Below are 16,622 nucleotides of genomic sequence, written 5' to 3'. Positions count from 1 at the left end.
CATGTTTGAGCATCCACAACATGAAGTTCAATGTGCCAAGATTAGTGTGCATGTGCAACGTTAAAAAAAATTAAAGCATTGAGTCTTTTTAATTGGCCCCTTCTAGAGAGCTTTAAAACTCTATTTATACTCTAGACATCTAGCCTAAAACAAGAAGAGCCAATGCCCTGAATGTCTATTAAAGGCTCTGGGTCCATTCCAGCAGCCAGTTGAAGGTATTAAAAGTCAGAGCAGCATTTTAAATAAGTAGCACAGACTGTGTATTTACTAGCGGATAACAGATGACAAGTATTTGGACCTCTGCCTCCCTGGTCTCATGCCAAGCTATAGGCCTTCAATTTTTAACGCCAGGAGAGAGCATTTTTTATTCTGACCCTCTACATAACAGGGGGCATGGAGTTCCACCAAATGATCCAACATATAGCCCTTAAGCAACTAGAAAACCATTGTACTGGAACTGTAACCAGTATGGTTAAAGGGGTTACTGCAATTAATGGGGTTACTTCTCTACATACATTTCCTAGACCTGTGCCAAGTAATTCCTGACTAGTAATAAATGAACAGCTGCTTTTTAAAAAGTACTATTTCATATCTTACTGCTGTTTTACACAAAATGTGGGTATACTACATGTAAGTCATGGGTTTGTCAGGATAGAATGATTATATTTTAGGGAGATATAGCATATCCAAAAAGGTTTAGTTTTTTACCTTGCTTTCTCCCCACATCAATTCCCAGAACCAGGCACTGATAAAGTTTATACACTTCTAACATTTCTCATCTGGCATTTCTGTAACTTTGTTTTTTCAACTGAGTGCATTTTGAAGGTCACTGCATATGTGATGTTAGTTTGCCTATTGGGAATAACTGTCTTTAATGTGCAACAGCAAACTAGAAATTGTTAGTAGGGATTAATAAATTATTATCAAAACACTCCTTATGCTGTAGATTACAAACTGGTGTTTCTTTTCCCACAATCCATAAGAACAAGTACTAAAGAATCCCAAGCCTTCTTTTAAAAAGCAAGAAAAGGTTCCTCCTGGGTTCATACTCCTTTCAGTTCAGCAAGCACTGGGAACTTTGAGAGAGGAACCTTGAAAGGAGAAGGTTACAATTCTTAGTTAATATGGATAAATCAAGGCCTTCATCTGTACAATTAATACCACACATCATCCTGTTCCCAAGCAAAGAACTTATTTCTCAAGTCAATATTTAGAGCTCACTACAGTTAATGGTTTAACGATATATGTCAAGTAATGTTTTTACAAGGTTATCAGAAATAGTTGCTTTAATTAAATATGCAAATACTGCCATAAAACCTTGCAAGTAACTTGCGAAGGAAATCCTTGGACAAGAGAATAGAAACCAAGTGTGGCATAATAGCAGGCTTGTAGTTAAAGCAGCAAAGGGATAATCACCTTAAATATTAATTTATGGCACTAAATAGGGGCTTCCAGAAGGAGAATTATTTGGGAACATTCTGAAAGGTTTCAAGCTTAAATGACTGGATACTTTAACTCTGTACTACTGCATAGCAATTATTTGACTTTTCTGTCATCCTGACTCTACCCAATATTGAACCTTCAAGGTCTCACTCTTTCTGTGGGCTTGCTTTTTAAAAAAAAAAAAAAAAAAAAAACAACATTTAGCCTCCAGAGCCAAAACAGTTCTGAATTAAGTTCCAAATTTCAACTGAGTAGAGCTCAGTTGTTCAAGCCTGTGTGGCACTACCAGCAAGTACCCTGCCTCCCAGACTCATCAGTCCGGGGCTTCAGATACTCTCAAGTCCATGGCAGGCATCCTACATGCAAGCCCCATGCCCAGAGTGGCCTGACAGTTCAGATGCCCCAGTCTTGCTTGCCCCTAGCCAAAACGCTGAAGGAGCGAACAAGGGGGAAAGCCCAAAAGTAATCCCCCATTGCCATAAACTGTGTAGCTGTACAATACACTGGGCCCGTTCTCTGATGCCCACTTTTTGAAGTGGGTATCTGGCAAGTGGAAACAGCATCCTGCTTGCTGCGCTACAACATTATGGTTCATTTTCCAGGACACAAGTATTTCCATACTCTTCTTTTGAGAGGCCGGAGGCTCATAACATTTAGAAGCGATTTGCTTCTGTCTCTTGAATTCCAGCAGGGAATGAGCTGGGTATAAAAGGTCTGTATGAAGGCTTTCCCCCTGTCTTAGGGAGCATCCTTTTTCCCTTTTTTCTGGCTGCTCACCTCAGCCCTTGTGGCGCATCTGGGCCTTCCATCTATTTTTATTTTTTAAAACGTCCGTATTCCAAGCCAAAACAATCCATGAGTTAGTCCAGACCCAAAAGTGGCCGTACTACTGGCAAACATCCTCCACCCCAACTTGGGGCTTCAGATGTTCCCAAATCCTTTGGTGGGCATCCAACTTGCAGGCTCAAGCCAGGAGGCGTGGGGTTAGGATGCCCCCGAGTTTCGCCTACCCTCAGCCATAAGGCCAAGATTTACTACGCATGACCTACACGGGCACTATCCCATGCCAGCAGAGCGGTTTTCCCCAGGGGCACCTGGGCCTCTCATTTAGGTGCTGGGGCTTGCGGGGAGGATTGCCCTCTTCAGCCATTTGCCCCGTGCCTCACCTGTTCAAACATCGTCGAGAAGAGGGCAGAAATGGAAGGAGGGAGGGCTCGGACCGGGAGGGGCTGGACCCAGAGCCCCTGTGGGGACAGGTGGGGGTGAAGGAAGTGGGTTCGAGTCCCGTGCGGTTCCTTCCCAGCGATTCACTGGGGTTTCTGGTAACAGGCTGCCTCGTGCAGCCTCCCGGCAGAGCCCGGCTGCTCCCCGGGGCGGTGCCGGAGCCGCGGCGGGGAAGGCAGCAGGCGCTGCACCAGCCTCCACAGCAGGTTGCCGGGGGGGAAAGCCAAGTGCCACTACTGCCCAGCCCCAGACGGCCCCGGCCCGGCCCGCCACAGCGGGGCCCCTCGCGCTGCCCAGCCAGGCCGAACAAAGGGCCCCAGGTGCCCAGGTGGGCGGGGGCGGGGGCGGGGGGCGGGAGCCAACGGGCCGCGCCCGGGCGGGCAGAACGCGCCGACTCTAGCGCCAAACTTTCCGAGCGGGGCCGCGAGCTGATTGGCGGGAAGAGCCGCGAGGGCTCCCCCCTGGGCCGCGCCTGATTGGCCGGATCTGAAAAACTATGTCTCAGGGCGCCAGAATAGAAGCTTGGGCGCCCAGTGCGGGCTCCGCCGCCGGCAGCAGCGCGGGGCGGCCCCCATGCCATCGCCGCCTGCCTGCTCCGCACGGCTCGGAGCTGCTGCGGGGCTGTGGCCCAGAGGTAGGCGCTGAGCCTGTCCCCGAGGCGGCTGGCCCGGCCCGGGCTGGGGTGGGGGAGAGCCTGCACGCTTCGCACCCACCCTCTGGGCTGGAGAGGGGGCGGGAGGCTTGAGCGGGGCCGCGATCGCTCTTTGCGCCAAAACTAACTGACCCGCGGGAACCCCGGAGCTCGCATGACACATCCCTTTTCCACTCCCCGCTCTCTATGCCCCCTCGCACCACGTCCCAAGCCCACGGATTTCGTCTCCCTCTCCCCCCTTCTAAGAGAGCCCCGATGTAAAGCAGGGACTTGGTCAAGGTCACGGGAGGGAGAGCCTTGGGGGGCTGGGAGGGAGAGCCCAGCCCCTTAGGAAGTGCACAAAGCCCTCAGTGCTGCAGCTTGCTCTTTCAGATGGAAGGAGGCTGCCTAGCCCTGAAAGACCTGAGCAGAGCCAGGCCCATAAGAACCAGCCTGGCTGATGAAGAGGGAGACAACGCCCAGAAGGTGAGTAAAAGCCAAACCTTGCTGAGAGGCGTCTTTGGCTTCCACCTGCGTCGGCTGGGTTTCCCCAGACGCAGACAACAGGGAGTTTGGGGGAGGCTTGCAGAGGTAGAACCGTTTCCAATAAAAGTAGTGGGAAGCGATACGCTGGACTGACGCCTGGCTGTTGAGCGGGTCTGCTGGAGAGGTCCACGGGCACGGAGGAGCGCAAAGCTGTTCCTCATGGGGCAGGTGTTGGAATTAGACACCAGGAAACACGGGAATAAACTTGCTATTTAAAAAAGGAAAACAACCAAACATGACCCGTGGCCCAACACAGACTTCGCAAATGTTCTCCCGCCTTGTAATGCTCCTCTCTCCCATAGTTTCTTCATCTAGTTCAGCTGATAAGAACAGACCCCAGGCTTAAAGATCCTTGGCCTTCTGGCTACGATCCAGTTTGGCTGCTTTTCCTGCTTGTTCCCAACCCCAAAACTGTCTACCTGACAAGGAGTAGCATCTTGGCTCTTAACTGAGAGGAAAAGCTCCTGTTCTCTCTTCCCTTTCGAGAAGCAGGCAAAACTGAGTTGGGATTAATTAGAGGATTTTAACAAGACCGTTGCCATCTGGGGAAGGGATTATAGAGAAGCTGGTGTATGGAGCCATATTGTCTAACAACTGTATGTAGAGCACATCAAACCAGTTAGTCACATATGGTTGTGAAAGGATACAGAAAGCATAGCCTTGCATTACCCAGAACTAACCCTGCCCAAGAGAGTTTTGTGGCAGATGACTATCTGAAGTAGGCAATGAACCAGACAAGTTTGGAGGTGTATGATCCAGTTAGTCAGGAGAGTATGATTTACATATTCCCTCCCCCACATATCCCTGGGAGTACCTGCTTGAATTTTAATAATGGCATTGGAACTGCTGAGTGATTAACATGCAGTGAGTAATGGCATTGCCACATCAGGGTTGACACTTTTCCTAAGGGATGAAGGTGCAGAAGTGTGTTGGGTGTAGGGAGTATGGGCAGCAGTATTATGTAGGTAAAGAGGTATGAGGTTAAAAAATTATCAGCACCATTGCTATAAACTATAGGACACACCTATGTGTACCTTAAGGTTAAAAGTCTATGGAGTGGAATACTGTCTTAGTATAACCTGTTTTGTTTGTTTTGCATGTTTAATACATAATTTTCTCTAGTCTGCGGTGGCTTTCCTGGTTATTGTAGTTTAGCAACGTTATTTCAGAAACAGGCAGTGCTAAATTTGAGTTATTCAAGGCTTGTTGTATACCAATATTTTTTTGTCAATAATAGAACACCTTGAGACCTGCCCAGCCTCGGTTCCATCAGAGATTTGTTTTTGATTCTTGTTTACACAACCAAGATCCACTAGCCTAGAAGCAAGACAGATCCCAGAAATCTTTTCTGCTTTTGGTTAAACAACTTTCACAAAACATGGATGCAATTGGAGGGCACATTCAGGATCTAAAGGCTCCCCAAGGGCAAGATGGCAGAAAGTCTGAAGGTTTTCCTAGGACAAGCTGAGTTATAGCACCAAGATTTAAGGGGTAGGCAGTGGGTAGGTGTGTTCTGCAGTCACTTACAACTGTTGCTCAGTGTAATATTCACACACATGTGGTTGTCTGAACTGGCACTCAGTAAGGTAACTTGAAGATAAATCGCTTGTTTGCTCCGTTACAGCTCCTTTAGCACCAAGCATAAAGAATGATAACTATATATGGAGGTAGAGTTTCTCCATTACAGATCGAAGTTTGAATTCTTGCCAGATTTGAAAGTGTAAGGATATACTGTGCCACTTACACTGACTGTGTACTCCAAGAAGCACCAATGCATTAAGTCACAACTAAGAGATAACTGAAATAAAAATGCCTCGATTTACATCTGTGTGACCAATCCAGCTCTGCATGTATGCATCTAATGCAAATATTCTGACTGCCTAGAGCTTAACAGCTTTTGTGCTATCTGTCCTCATCCCCCCCCAAAAATCTTAGACAGTGTAGTCTTAAGTCAAGAATTGTAATATGGGAATGGCTAAATTTGCTTTTCAAATCTCATTTTCTACATTCCAATTAGAATGCGCTCTGATAAAGTAGTCAGGGTAATTTAAACATGAACTATTCTGTGATGTCTTTCTATTAGTTGGTGTCATGGGATGGTGTCCCCAGGGATGGCCATGATACCCCCTAGGGCTCCTTGACTGTACCAGTCTTGCCCAACAGGCACCCTCTTTCTCACCCGCCAGGTCTTGCTGGTACTTTTAATATAGGGAGGTTGCCCTTGATCTTATTGTGTGGACACAGTCCTGCTGGACACCTCTGAACCCTGTGGGTTCTTAGACCCTTTGGTGTCCCACTTCAAAATGGAGGATTCACAGGACACCCTCAGCCTTATGGGCTAGACGCATGGCTCCAAACCGTCCTTTTACCATGCTCCAAGCCTCACAGAGGGTATTGATGTTGTCTCTCCTGGGCCTTGCTATACCTCAGCCCCTTGTCCCCACTGAGCTCTCCACAGCCCTGTGTCCACGCCCACACTGGTGCTGGGTTCTCCACACTCATAGGCCCCCTATGGGGCCTCCTCCTTCCCCAATAGCCTCAGCCCAATCCACCAGTCAAACAGCAACTAAAATCTAAGCCCCTGCGCTGTAACATAATATAAGCAGTTCCAGGTGTGGTCTGTCCCTTTAAAACACCCAGCTTCTCCCAGTGCCTTGTAAGCTACAGTCTCGGGTGAGGTCCTGGAGCCCCTTGATCATATCCAGAGTAGAACAAGCAGCCAAGCCTCTCTCATGAGCTTCTCTAAGAGCTCCTTCCCACTCACCTGCTGACAGAAAACTCTCCCCCTACTCCCAGCCCTGGGGTTTATATGTGCCCGGGGCCCTGCCTCTCCCAGTCAGCTGACTGGGTGCAGGTGCAGGCTAATTTATTCATTGGCCTGTTGCCACAGTAAGCTGCACCTGTGGGCTTCTGCCTGGCTCTTAGGACCCTCTCCCCAGGCAGTTTCTGCTCTTACAGGAGCAGGCAACTTAGTGCCTTGCAACAGTTAGCTATACTTTATCACGTTTCAGAGGTATGAGAACTGGAGAAATCAATTTGCTTTAGCCATCCCCCCTAAAGTAAGCAGAGAGAAACTTAATAATTTTTAGATAGTGATAGTATTTTGTATACTTTTTTGTTATCTTACGCCTTGCAGCAAAACGAGCATGATACAATAATATGCAGCTCAAGAATTGTTCTGCAAAGTTGACTCTGTTTATAAAATTCATGTTGCAACAATTAAAATATTAGCGTGAGGGTAAGACTTTCTGAGAGCACCAAAATCACTGCTTGATTGAACAAGTAATACCTCTCAGGGCCTAATTTCTACCTTTATGGTTAAAACCACTTATCCATAGTACCAAAAAGTTACCTTCCAAGTTTGGAAAGTCATACAATCTAATATTAATAGCTTTCTGATTATCTTGGGTATTAGCAGCAATCAGTCATTTCAGACTGACTAATCCAGAACCCGGTGAGTCGCACTGCCAGAAAAAAATTGGAAGTTTCTCTCATTTTTGAGGACTAAAAGTAGAAAAATTATTAAGCATTAATAGGATGGATCTGAGATCTGATGACTTTTGATCTCTCAGCGCTAGAAGAATTTTGTCTTGGCTTTTAGCACTAGTGACTTTCTCCAAAAAAGAAGAGTCGGTGGTACTTGGCAGGTTCAGGAAACATTCAGTCTATCAGTTTCAGATAGTCTTCCTTTTGTCCTCAGCCTGTAAGAGCTGAGAAGAAAGCCAGTCCAGTTAATGCTGTGCTACTCAACCTCTGGTCTGTGGAGCCATGTCTTCTGGCCTGCCTGGCTCCCCACAGGTGCGGAAATCTGGTGGTGGGGGAGCAGTGGCATTGCCACTCTCCTGCTTCCAGATTTCTGGATCTGTGGGGAGTCTGGCTGCCCAGATAATGTGGCCATGTGCACTAGATCAAGCCTGCACAGGGTGACATCAGTGTGGGGCTGGATCCAGGAAAGCAGTGTTGGCCTGGTGTGCTGGATTTCACCCATGGACCTACTCCATACGCTGACCTTGTGCAGGATCTGGCCTGCAGACTGACCCTGCACTACTCACCCAGCTCGTGGGGCCAGAAGTTTGGGCACCACTGAATAAATGGCCTGAGGAAGGATCTCTTGTTGCTCTAGAGCAGACCTCAGTTAATTAAGAGAGAGCACTGTCACTTCCTTGCGTCAGCCTGTTTTAAGTCAACTAGAAGCCCGCTCTACAAAGGGGAAGCAAGAGCAAGAAAAAATGATAATTATGGCCTCAGTCCTGTGTAGGATCCAGGGAGTCAGTTTAAGAAAGGAGTCAACTGCTATAGCTAGAGGCAAAGAGTGAGGTTAGTTTACAGTCTGAAATCTGAATTGGATCAGCTGGTGACTCATGTAGCCTTCTACTTCCCAGCAGCTTGCCCAGCTATATCAGTTAATCCTTTTTATAGGTATACTGTTGCTTTGAATATCAGAACTTTCAGTCAGAAGACTTCCCTTCAATTGAAGGAAGTGGTTCATTTATTTAGACATCCTGTCTAACAATAACCTGTACTAAAGCCTTAACAAAGTACTTTCTATTAGGGAGTTCTTAAATGCTGTGTTGTCCCACTAGGGACAGTGAGAAGTAGTAGGGTATTTAAGCCTCAGTCAACTTTAGTTGGCTAGCCAGTGTTTTCGAGTTGACCATGCCAACGAAAGGGTGAAAACCCAAAAGCCTGACACAACAGGTTTGACTCACTGATTTCAATTTATACACATCATGGTGGTATTCTATGTGCAGTCTATCAGTACACATGGCTGCAGTAACCATTTTCTTTCCTGTCAGCCTAAACAAACCTCTCTCTTTTAAATAGGAAAACATATGTGATCGATCCAGAATCGCTCCAAAGACTCCCCTGAAAAATGAGCCAATTGATTTATCAAAGCAAAAAGGCTGCACTCCAGAAAAAAATCCAATTACACCAATTAAGCCAGTTGACAGACCCCTAGCAGATCCATGGACCCCTACCTCTAACCTGAAGATGCTGGTTAGTGCTGCTAGCCCTGATATGAGGGACAGAGAAAAGAAGAAAGAACTCTTCAGACCAATTGAAAATAGTGAACAAAATGAGGCTTTTCCTGATTCCCTACAGGTAAGAGGCTTCAAATGTATAAGATTGTGTAGAACAGTTACCGCAGTGCAAGTGAAAAGTAACGAGTTACTAGTTAGTGACACTTTTAATTGAGTAATAGTAGTGCAGCTACACAAACTTTCTCCCAGTCCATCCTTTAACTCAGTGTTGCTACCAATGGAAACATTTTAAAAGTTTTAAAAGCATATTTTTTAGTATAGTGTTAGAAGATACTCCTTCTCACTGAGGATGCTGAATGTTTAAATCTCATACGAACAGTCTATCTTATCCCTAAATCTTGACGCTAGAAGCTTTTTATGTGAAGTTTCCTTACTCAGGAATTTCCTTTCTTGGCCTTCAGAAAGGAAAACCACCGTGCACTTCACCTAACAGCATGGAGGGGGAAGGGAACAAATTTAACTCTTCTTTAGTAGCAAGTTTCACATCCTCATTTTTTTTTTTTTGCATCTTACTCCAGGAACCATTACCATTATCATAACCACTGCCACCTTACAGTACCATCCAGGAACCATTACCATTACTCTTCTATCACAGTATACATTTTCCCATTGGTTCCAATACCAGGAACAGGAAACTACATAGTCTAATCACCAGGTGCTTGTGCTAAGAAAGTGTTACTAGTTAGGTACACAGGCATAGGTCATTGTTTGCAAGTAACTATACTACCAAACCAGCATGTAGCATTTCCCCAGTTTGGATAGATGGGGGAAGTAACCAAACAAACAAAAGTATCAAAAGCTAACTGCCAACATAGCTCTCAGCAAGCCATGTACACAGAATTATTCCATGTTAGATTTTAGTTGTGTGAATCACGAAAGGAATTGTGACACAGCAGTCACATGGTGAGGGTTTTAAAAAAGGGTGTAATTACTGATTAAACTAACTGTGTTTTATGTATAATAGTTAAAATGTAGTTCAGCTCCAGCTTATCTGAATATTTTCAGATGTAAAGTTTGGTACGTAAGTTGAACACATTTAAACTTTCTTCAGATATAGGATTGCAGAAGTGAATCGTTTTGTTTTGTGGGGAAATAGCTTCCAAAAATGTTTTCGGCCCATTTAAAAACCAAGGCTATTAGTCACTTGTTACAAGATGGTCAACAGGAAGCAGTTAACACATTTTGATATTAAAAATAGTTCCTGGGAAATTAATTTGTTTGTGTAGGCTGAATAGACTGCACACAATCAGCTCTCTGCCCCAGGCTGTTAGCCCCACACTCTCACTGTCCTGCGATCCCAGTCCTGGCTCCACCTGCCCATCCCACTCCTAGATACTGCTCCCTGCCCACCCACGGACCCAGCCCATCTGCCCAGCCCAGTGTGCCCTGCCCACAGGGGTCTGGGGCTGAGTCAGAACCCCTTCTCCCACACCTCCCAACAACTCCCTAAGTGGCCTGCCAGGCCAAATTAGTGGCTCTTGGAGCCGATCTAATTAAAATCATTCCCTGCCTCTCGCTGCTTCCCCACTCCCAGAACACGTGTATAAACGCCCCTAGTGGAACAATACCAGTTGTACGTGGTCTGTCTTCCAACACTTAGCCACTGGGGAATGTCCTGGCAAATGTTTTCCTACTGAGCTGTATTGTACAAGGATTTTGAATAAAAGAGGTTTGCTAGCTTAAACATGACCCAGATACTTAGGAGAAAAAACACATCTTAAACCGGTAGGGAAAACTGGGGTTGGGCATGTGTATTTTGTTTTTCTAATAGAAGTCTGTTTTTTGAGAAATGCTAGAACATGAAAAATATCTTGTTTTACTACCATCCTGCTTTCTGAAGTTCTACAGCAGAGGGATACCATTTATTTTTTAACAGTATGATACAGTTGATGACAGCACAGCGGATGAATTTGACAAGCAGAGACCAAGCAGAAAACAGAAAAGCTTAGGACTCTTGTGCCAAAAGTTTCTAGCTCGTTATCCAAGTTACCCTTTGTCAACAGAAAAAACTACTATCTCCTTGGACGAAGTGGCTTCAAGTCTTGGTACGTGTAACAAACAGTGAGTACCAGTGTGAGACTGATAACTTCAGTCCTTAAATGTTTACCCATAAAAAGATCCCTTAAAACACAGCAGAAGCACATTTTAAAAAAGACCAGTTCACAGAATACACTTAGGGGATGATTGCTTTAATGCTGAATACTCCAGCCCACCTGAATTCAACAGGAGCAGCAAGTCTTTAACACTTGCACAAATCCCAACCATTTGTACATCCAGCTATAAATTACTTTCTGAGTGTCATCTTACAGCAAATCCTACTACTATTTATACAGGCCTGGATTTTTAATTTTGGCCTAACTGAACTCTCAAGAAAGAGGGTTTATAAAGAATAAATCACATCAAACAATTATGATTTTTTTGTATAGAGTTACAAATTGATGGATAAGGGAAATTGAGGAGGTTTTATATTTTGACTCAGTAAAGCATCTGACAGTATCTTCAGGAATCTTGCCTACCCACATGGTCTCAGCTGTGAATGTTATCTTTCAGTATGAAAGCTGGCAAGAGGGCTACAAAGAAGGGAATGTGATAAAGTGCAAGAATTAAATTGGGTGGAAGTATCTAACCATTTGTTTCAGGGACCATTGTTAAGTCCAGGATTATTAAACTTCTTCATTAATCATTTGAGATGAGAATTAAAAACTGAGAGAGATTGTGAGGATCAGCCAAGACAGAAAAAAAAATACAAAAGAACCAAGAGCGGTTATGTATAATTTCTGCAGGACATGGCAAAATAAGACTACAATTGAATTAATGTAAAATACTACTTCGGAGAAAAAATAATTCAGAAGCCAGATATCTAAAGGAAGAAAAGTAGCAAATTAGCTGTGGACTTTCAGGGAAAAAATCCAGTTCAATATACTGTGGAAAGAAAAGTAGAGCAGGACTGAAGAGCTGGTGAGACCACTCCCTAAAATCTGTGCTTATTTCTGGGCAAGAGGAGAGAGACAGTTCCAACAGAAGGATTTGGTGGGAAAAACAGATGGAGTGAAGGACTGGCTCCTGTGGAATTTTTAAAAAATTGTTTTCAGACAATTTGAAGTTTTAAGTGTTAGTCCCCTTTTTGCTAGAGTGACAGTCTCAATATTGTGACCTCCCAAAGCTAAACATCTGTAATGCTCCATTCCTAAGTGGAATTAATACCATTTGCTGTAAATATACAAGGCAGTATTTACCAAAGGTTCTGGCTTTGAAAAGCTTGTTTAGAAGCCAGTGGTACAAAGTCACCATCTCTAAATGCCAGGAGAAGGAAGGAAATAGTTATTGTTCTTCTGCCCTCTACAACAGTTTGCTTTCCCATATCCCACTGCCACTGGGACAGGATGGTCTGAGTCAAGCCCTCAGCTTTAGTTCATACGTTTTCTCTTTCTGTTCCTTTTCTGTTTACGCACACATTCTTCAAAAGGTCTAATATTATTCTGGCTAATAAATCTTAGCCAGGGGGCATCTGTCTGATCCAGTGGTCCCTGTGTAGGCATAATTCCCACTGGATTCCATTGGCCCAAAGAAACATTAAGAAATGCAGAACCAGACAATGAATGTAGGACAAATAATATCTTAAAACATAGGATGCACAGTTTTCACCAATTCCACTGATTAAATCTTGCTTATTCTAACGCCAACTGCCACACCAGTTGGCAGTATGCTGATGATTTCAGAGGTGGGAAGGCAGCTTGGGTGTCGTTTACTACAGATTATATAATCTTGACGTTATTTGCTTTCAGAGTATAGCATCTGAGATTAGGAGGGCTGCCAATCATTAAACAAGTATCTTGACAAAGCGTGCCATTATCTCTTTTTTTTCCATAAACACACCATCCTTGTGCTTGGATTCTGTAGATAAAATCATGTAGGAAAGGGTTTATGATGCTACTGTTCAAATAAGCTATCCTTGTAAAAAAAACTGAATGTGTGCGCCTAGCATTCCACTCTGTAATGCGTTTTATTCAAGGTTTTCCACATCATTTTAAAATATTAATAAATTTATTATCCCAATGCCCAGGTGAAGCTGCTGAGCATTCTCCATATTTTCCAGATGGGTAAACAGTCACCTAGAGATCCTGTGTTCCTTCAGGGAACCTTTCCCAAATTCCCAGCATTATTAACTGTTGTTCAGCTCCACAGCCACTAGCAGTGGCAGACGGCCAGGTGCAGACAGCTGCCGCCAGCTCTTCATGCTCCATGTCTCACAGACTTGCTTCGAGCAGAGTTAGATGACAATGTTTAAAATGGCCAGTGTAGCCAGTGGCAGGTTTGTATTGAGGTTCCAACACTTGCTAACACCAGTAAAGCTGAGCCACAGTTAACACTGGTGAGACATTTTTAAAAATCATATTTGGGCTAGATAGTGAGGGCTTGCTTCAATTCCTGTTTGGAGTGGTGGGCCTAACTGTTGCTTCATGTGTCATGTGCTTAGCACCTAGGCACATCTACATGAGATGCTACTACACAGTCATTACTGTGTATTTATTTAGTACTTGTGTAAATAAGTACTAAATACATGCGTACTAACTGAAGTTACTATGCAGTGGCACTGGCAAATGCCTTTTAAGTGATGCTGCTGCACAGTAGAGTCTTGGCACAGTTTTTGTCATGCGATACTACTGCACAGTAGTATCAAGCTACTGCATAGGCAGTGTCTCATGTAGATGTGCCTATTTTGTTTGCAATGGGTATAACACACTATGCATTGCTAGAGCGGGGCTGGAGGATTGATTCCTGTGGAGACAGAATCAGGCTTCATTAAATTTACCTAGGAAAATGAGGAGAGGGAACTATGCTGGGAAGTGCGACAAGAACTTAGTCAGTTTACATGTGTGTGAAAAGAAGGGAGTGGGGGGCAGCAACATTTTAATATTAGTAGTCCGTTGGCCAGCCTGTGAAAAATGAACTGATTTCTAAGCCTCTCATGCTTCCTTGAAACAGGGGTTGAGCGGAGGCGTATCTATGACATAGTAAATGTTCTGGAGTCCTTGCACCTCGTGAGCCGCGTGGCCAAGAATCAATACTGTTGGCATGGGCAACACAACCTGAGGCAAACTCTGAAAAGTCTTCAGGAAATAGGCTGGCTGCAGAAGTATGAAGAACTAATGGCGTATTTCCAGCAGAAAGAGCAAGACCTTGACTATAAATTTGGAGAGCGCAAGAAGGAGAATGTTTCAGATTCTCAAGACAGACCGCTGCTTGACTTTTCAGAAACAGACTGCCCCTCTGGTAAGCTGATGGTTTGGATGGAGCAGGCTGATCTGGTCACTGTCTTCAGTGGGCAATAAGTTTTATTTTTTCCTTAACTTAGAACAGGGCTGTTCAACTTCTAAGGGCTGGGGGCACCAGCACAGCACTAGTGTATATTAAAGGTCTCTGGGCAGCATTTCCCCCCTCCCCCTGCTGCATCGTGTATGCTGTGAATGCTTCTCCCAACACCACACACTGCTGCACCATGTGGGCAGCTCCCACTCTTGCTGCACTGTGCTGTGGACTCCCCCAGTGTCATGGGCTGCATCACCCTGCCCCCTGGGGCAGGACCAGGAAGCACAATGCAGGGAGAGGGAGCCTAGAGACCCCTGCTGCAGTAGCAGCTGCAGTGATAGGAGGAGCAGTGACCAGGTAGAAGCCCAGGGGCTGCATATTAATCCTTTGCAGGCTGCATTTGGCCCATGGGCTGTTAGTTGGACTGCCATAATTTAGAATATATTTTTATTTGTGAAAATCACTCAGTGAACTGGGGAGATAAGGCTCCTCTTTTACCCACAGCGCATCAAAGATTGCAGCACTTCCAGTGATGCATCCAGCAGCCTCTTGTACAAGGCTTCATCATATGCTTTAATTCTCTCTATCCCTATTTCTAATTGCCTTGTTTCTATCGATCAAAGAAGTCAGAAGGCCCAATTTTTTCCACTATTTTGTTATGCTCTTTCTATGTTGGAATAAAGCTTGTCTGAGTCCACAAAATTACGTTGGCACAAAAGCTGTGTAATGATGCAAAGTATCGGGTGCAGAGTCTCTTAGATGTAAAGCTAATTCTTTAAGATTTAGGCTTTATTGCCTTTTGAAGAGAGCTAAACTATTTATTGTCCATCTGTTTTACACAATTATTTGCTGCTTATAAAAAGATTTCTGCTTCCCAACAAGGAAATATTTTACCGGTTTTTTTTTTTTTATGCATGAAAAACCTACTTAATGCTTTCTTGGCTTTGATGGATGACACATGCTGAGACTTGGGTGTTATTTGTAATGCAGCATCTGCAAACAGCAGAAAGGACAAGTCGTTGCGGATTATGAGCCAAAAGTTTGTCATGCTGTTCCTTGTCTCCAAAACCAAGATAGTCACTCTCGACATTGCAGCAAAAATACTGATTGAAGAAAGCCAGGATGCAGCGGATCACAGCAAGTTTAAAAGTAAGGATTACTGTTGAGAGGTGAATTAATTACGTACTCAGTGGTCGTGTCTACATGAGGCACTTTACTGTACAGTAGCCAAATCTACTGTAAAGTGTCCCCATCTACACATGCAGGCACCTACTGTGCAGTAAACTTACTACCTGCATATGCATCTGTTAAGTTCACATGCAGGTAGTACACTTACTGCACTGTAAAGCCAAATAGCATTAATTGCACATGTAGATGTCCCCAGTAAGGAAAATGGGGTCACATTCATACTTACAAGCAGTAGATAATAATTGGAGCAAATAAGGAATCTTTCAACAAAACATCTTTTGGTGAAAGGGGGAGGAAGGATTTCAGCAAATTCATAACATAAAATACTCAATTTTAAAAAATCATTTTCCCCTTTTAACTGACTATTTAGACTTTTATCACAAATAAAATATAAAAATGTTTGTTAACATGTCACTTGATTTTTGTTATTTAACTGAAATATTTTTTTGGATTTTTGGTTCACAAATTTTGTTTTGCTTTTTTCTTTTGAGACTTATAACTTTCATCCCGATTTTGGCAGAGGAAAACAATTTCCCATCTAGTTGCAACAGCAAATGAGATTTTTAAAAGACTGTTTTGAAGATTTAGGTGCCGAGTTTCTATTTAAATTAATGGAAATAGTGCTTTAAATCTCTTAGGTCAGCAATTAGCAACCCTTTTAGGCTGTGGGCAGGAATGACCCAGATGGGATCAAAGGGCATGCTAGGACTTGGCTGTCACCATTGCTCTTCCCCCTTGTATCCCCACATCATGCTGTCACTGTCCCTGCTGCAGCATAGGAAAGGTTCCTGCTGCTGAAGCCCCATGTCCATGCACTGGATCCAATGCCTCCACTGGCCAGTTCAGGCTTGCAGGCCATTGGTTGCTGATAGCCACCTTAGTAGTTCGTAAATCTCAGCCAGTGCTGATCATATCTTCTGAGATTAAAGCTATGTCTGCTCTATCAATTTCCCAAATTAGGCATGTTGCATGTCCTATTTCCTGAACTGGCAGTAGTGAAGTGCATTCACACAGCACTGCATATAAGCTAGTTAGTGCTGTTGCTCATCAGGACTGATAAGTCTGGGCACAATGTTTTATGAATGCAGCTACACTGCTGGTTTAGGAGGTAGCCTGCACAGAGCAGAGTGGTATGTCTGAGGTGCTGCAGCCTGGCCGTGTAAGTTTGCAGTGTGAACGAGCTAAGTCTTTTTCGTTAAATACATACAACTGTCATAGCAAAAACTCTCTCCAACCCT

General features: G+C 44.3%; 1 protein-coding gene and 1 long non-coding RNA gene across 7 annotated transcripts in view; one reads left to right on the top strand and one right to left on the bottom strand.

The window, feature by feature from the left end:
• Positions 1–2,995, bottom strand: part of LOC149865869 (uncharacterized) — a 157,201-nt gene extending 154,206 nt beyond the window's left edge. Inside the window, exon 1 of the long non-coding RNA XR_016441559.1 lies at positions 2,610–2,995. This is a non-coding gene — a long non-coding RNA (uncharacterized LOC149865869). The remainder of the gene's footprint in view (positions 1–2,609) is intronic.
• A 91-nt stretch (positions 2,996–3,086) lies between these two features.
• The window catches only part of E2F7 (E2F transcription factor 7), a 29,892-nt gene continuing 16,356 nt past the window's right edge, over positions 3,087–16,622 (top strand). For 3 of the 6 annotated variants that reach the window (XM_090042574.1, XM_090042575.1, XM_090042576.1), the window contains exons 1-6: positions 3,087–3,301; positions 3,692–3,784; positions 8,669–8,947; positions 10,763–10,931; positions 13,873–14,160; positions 15,187–15,345. In XM_090042574.1, the coding sequence (XP_089898700.1) occupies positions 3,164–3,301; positions 3,692–3,784; positions 8,669–8,947; positions 10,763–10,931; positions 13,873–14,160; positions 15,187–15,345 (1,126 nt within the window). In that variant the 5' untranslated portion in view covers positions 3,087–3,163. The remainder of the gene's footprint in view (positions 3,302–3,691; positions 3,785–8,668; positions 8,948–10,762; positions 10,932–13,872; positions 14,161–15,186; positions 15,346–16,622) is intronic. The other 3 variants (XM_090042577.1, XM_090042578.1, XM_090042573.1) reach the window with 3 other exon arrangements.

Source organism: Crocodylus siamensis, chromosome 4, assembly GCF_052110815.1.
Source record: "Crocodylus siamensis isolate JL-2025a chromosome 4, ASM5211081v1, whole genome shotgun sequence".
Classification (NCBI taxonomy): Eukaryota; Metazoa; Chordata; order Crocodylia; family Crocodylidae; genus Crocodylus; species Crocodylus siamensis.
The sequence above is the reverse complement of the archived record's forward strand: the minus strand, read 5'-3'. Positions and strand labels throughout refer to the sequence as shown.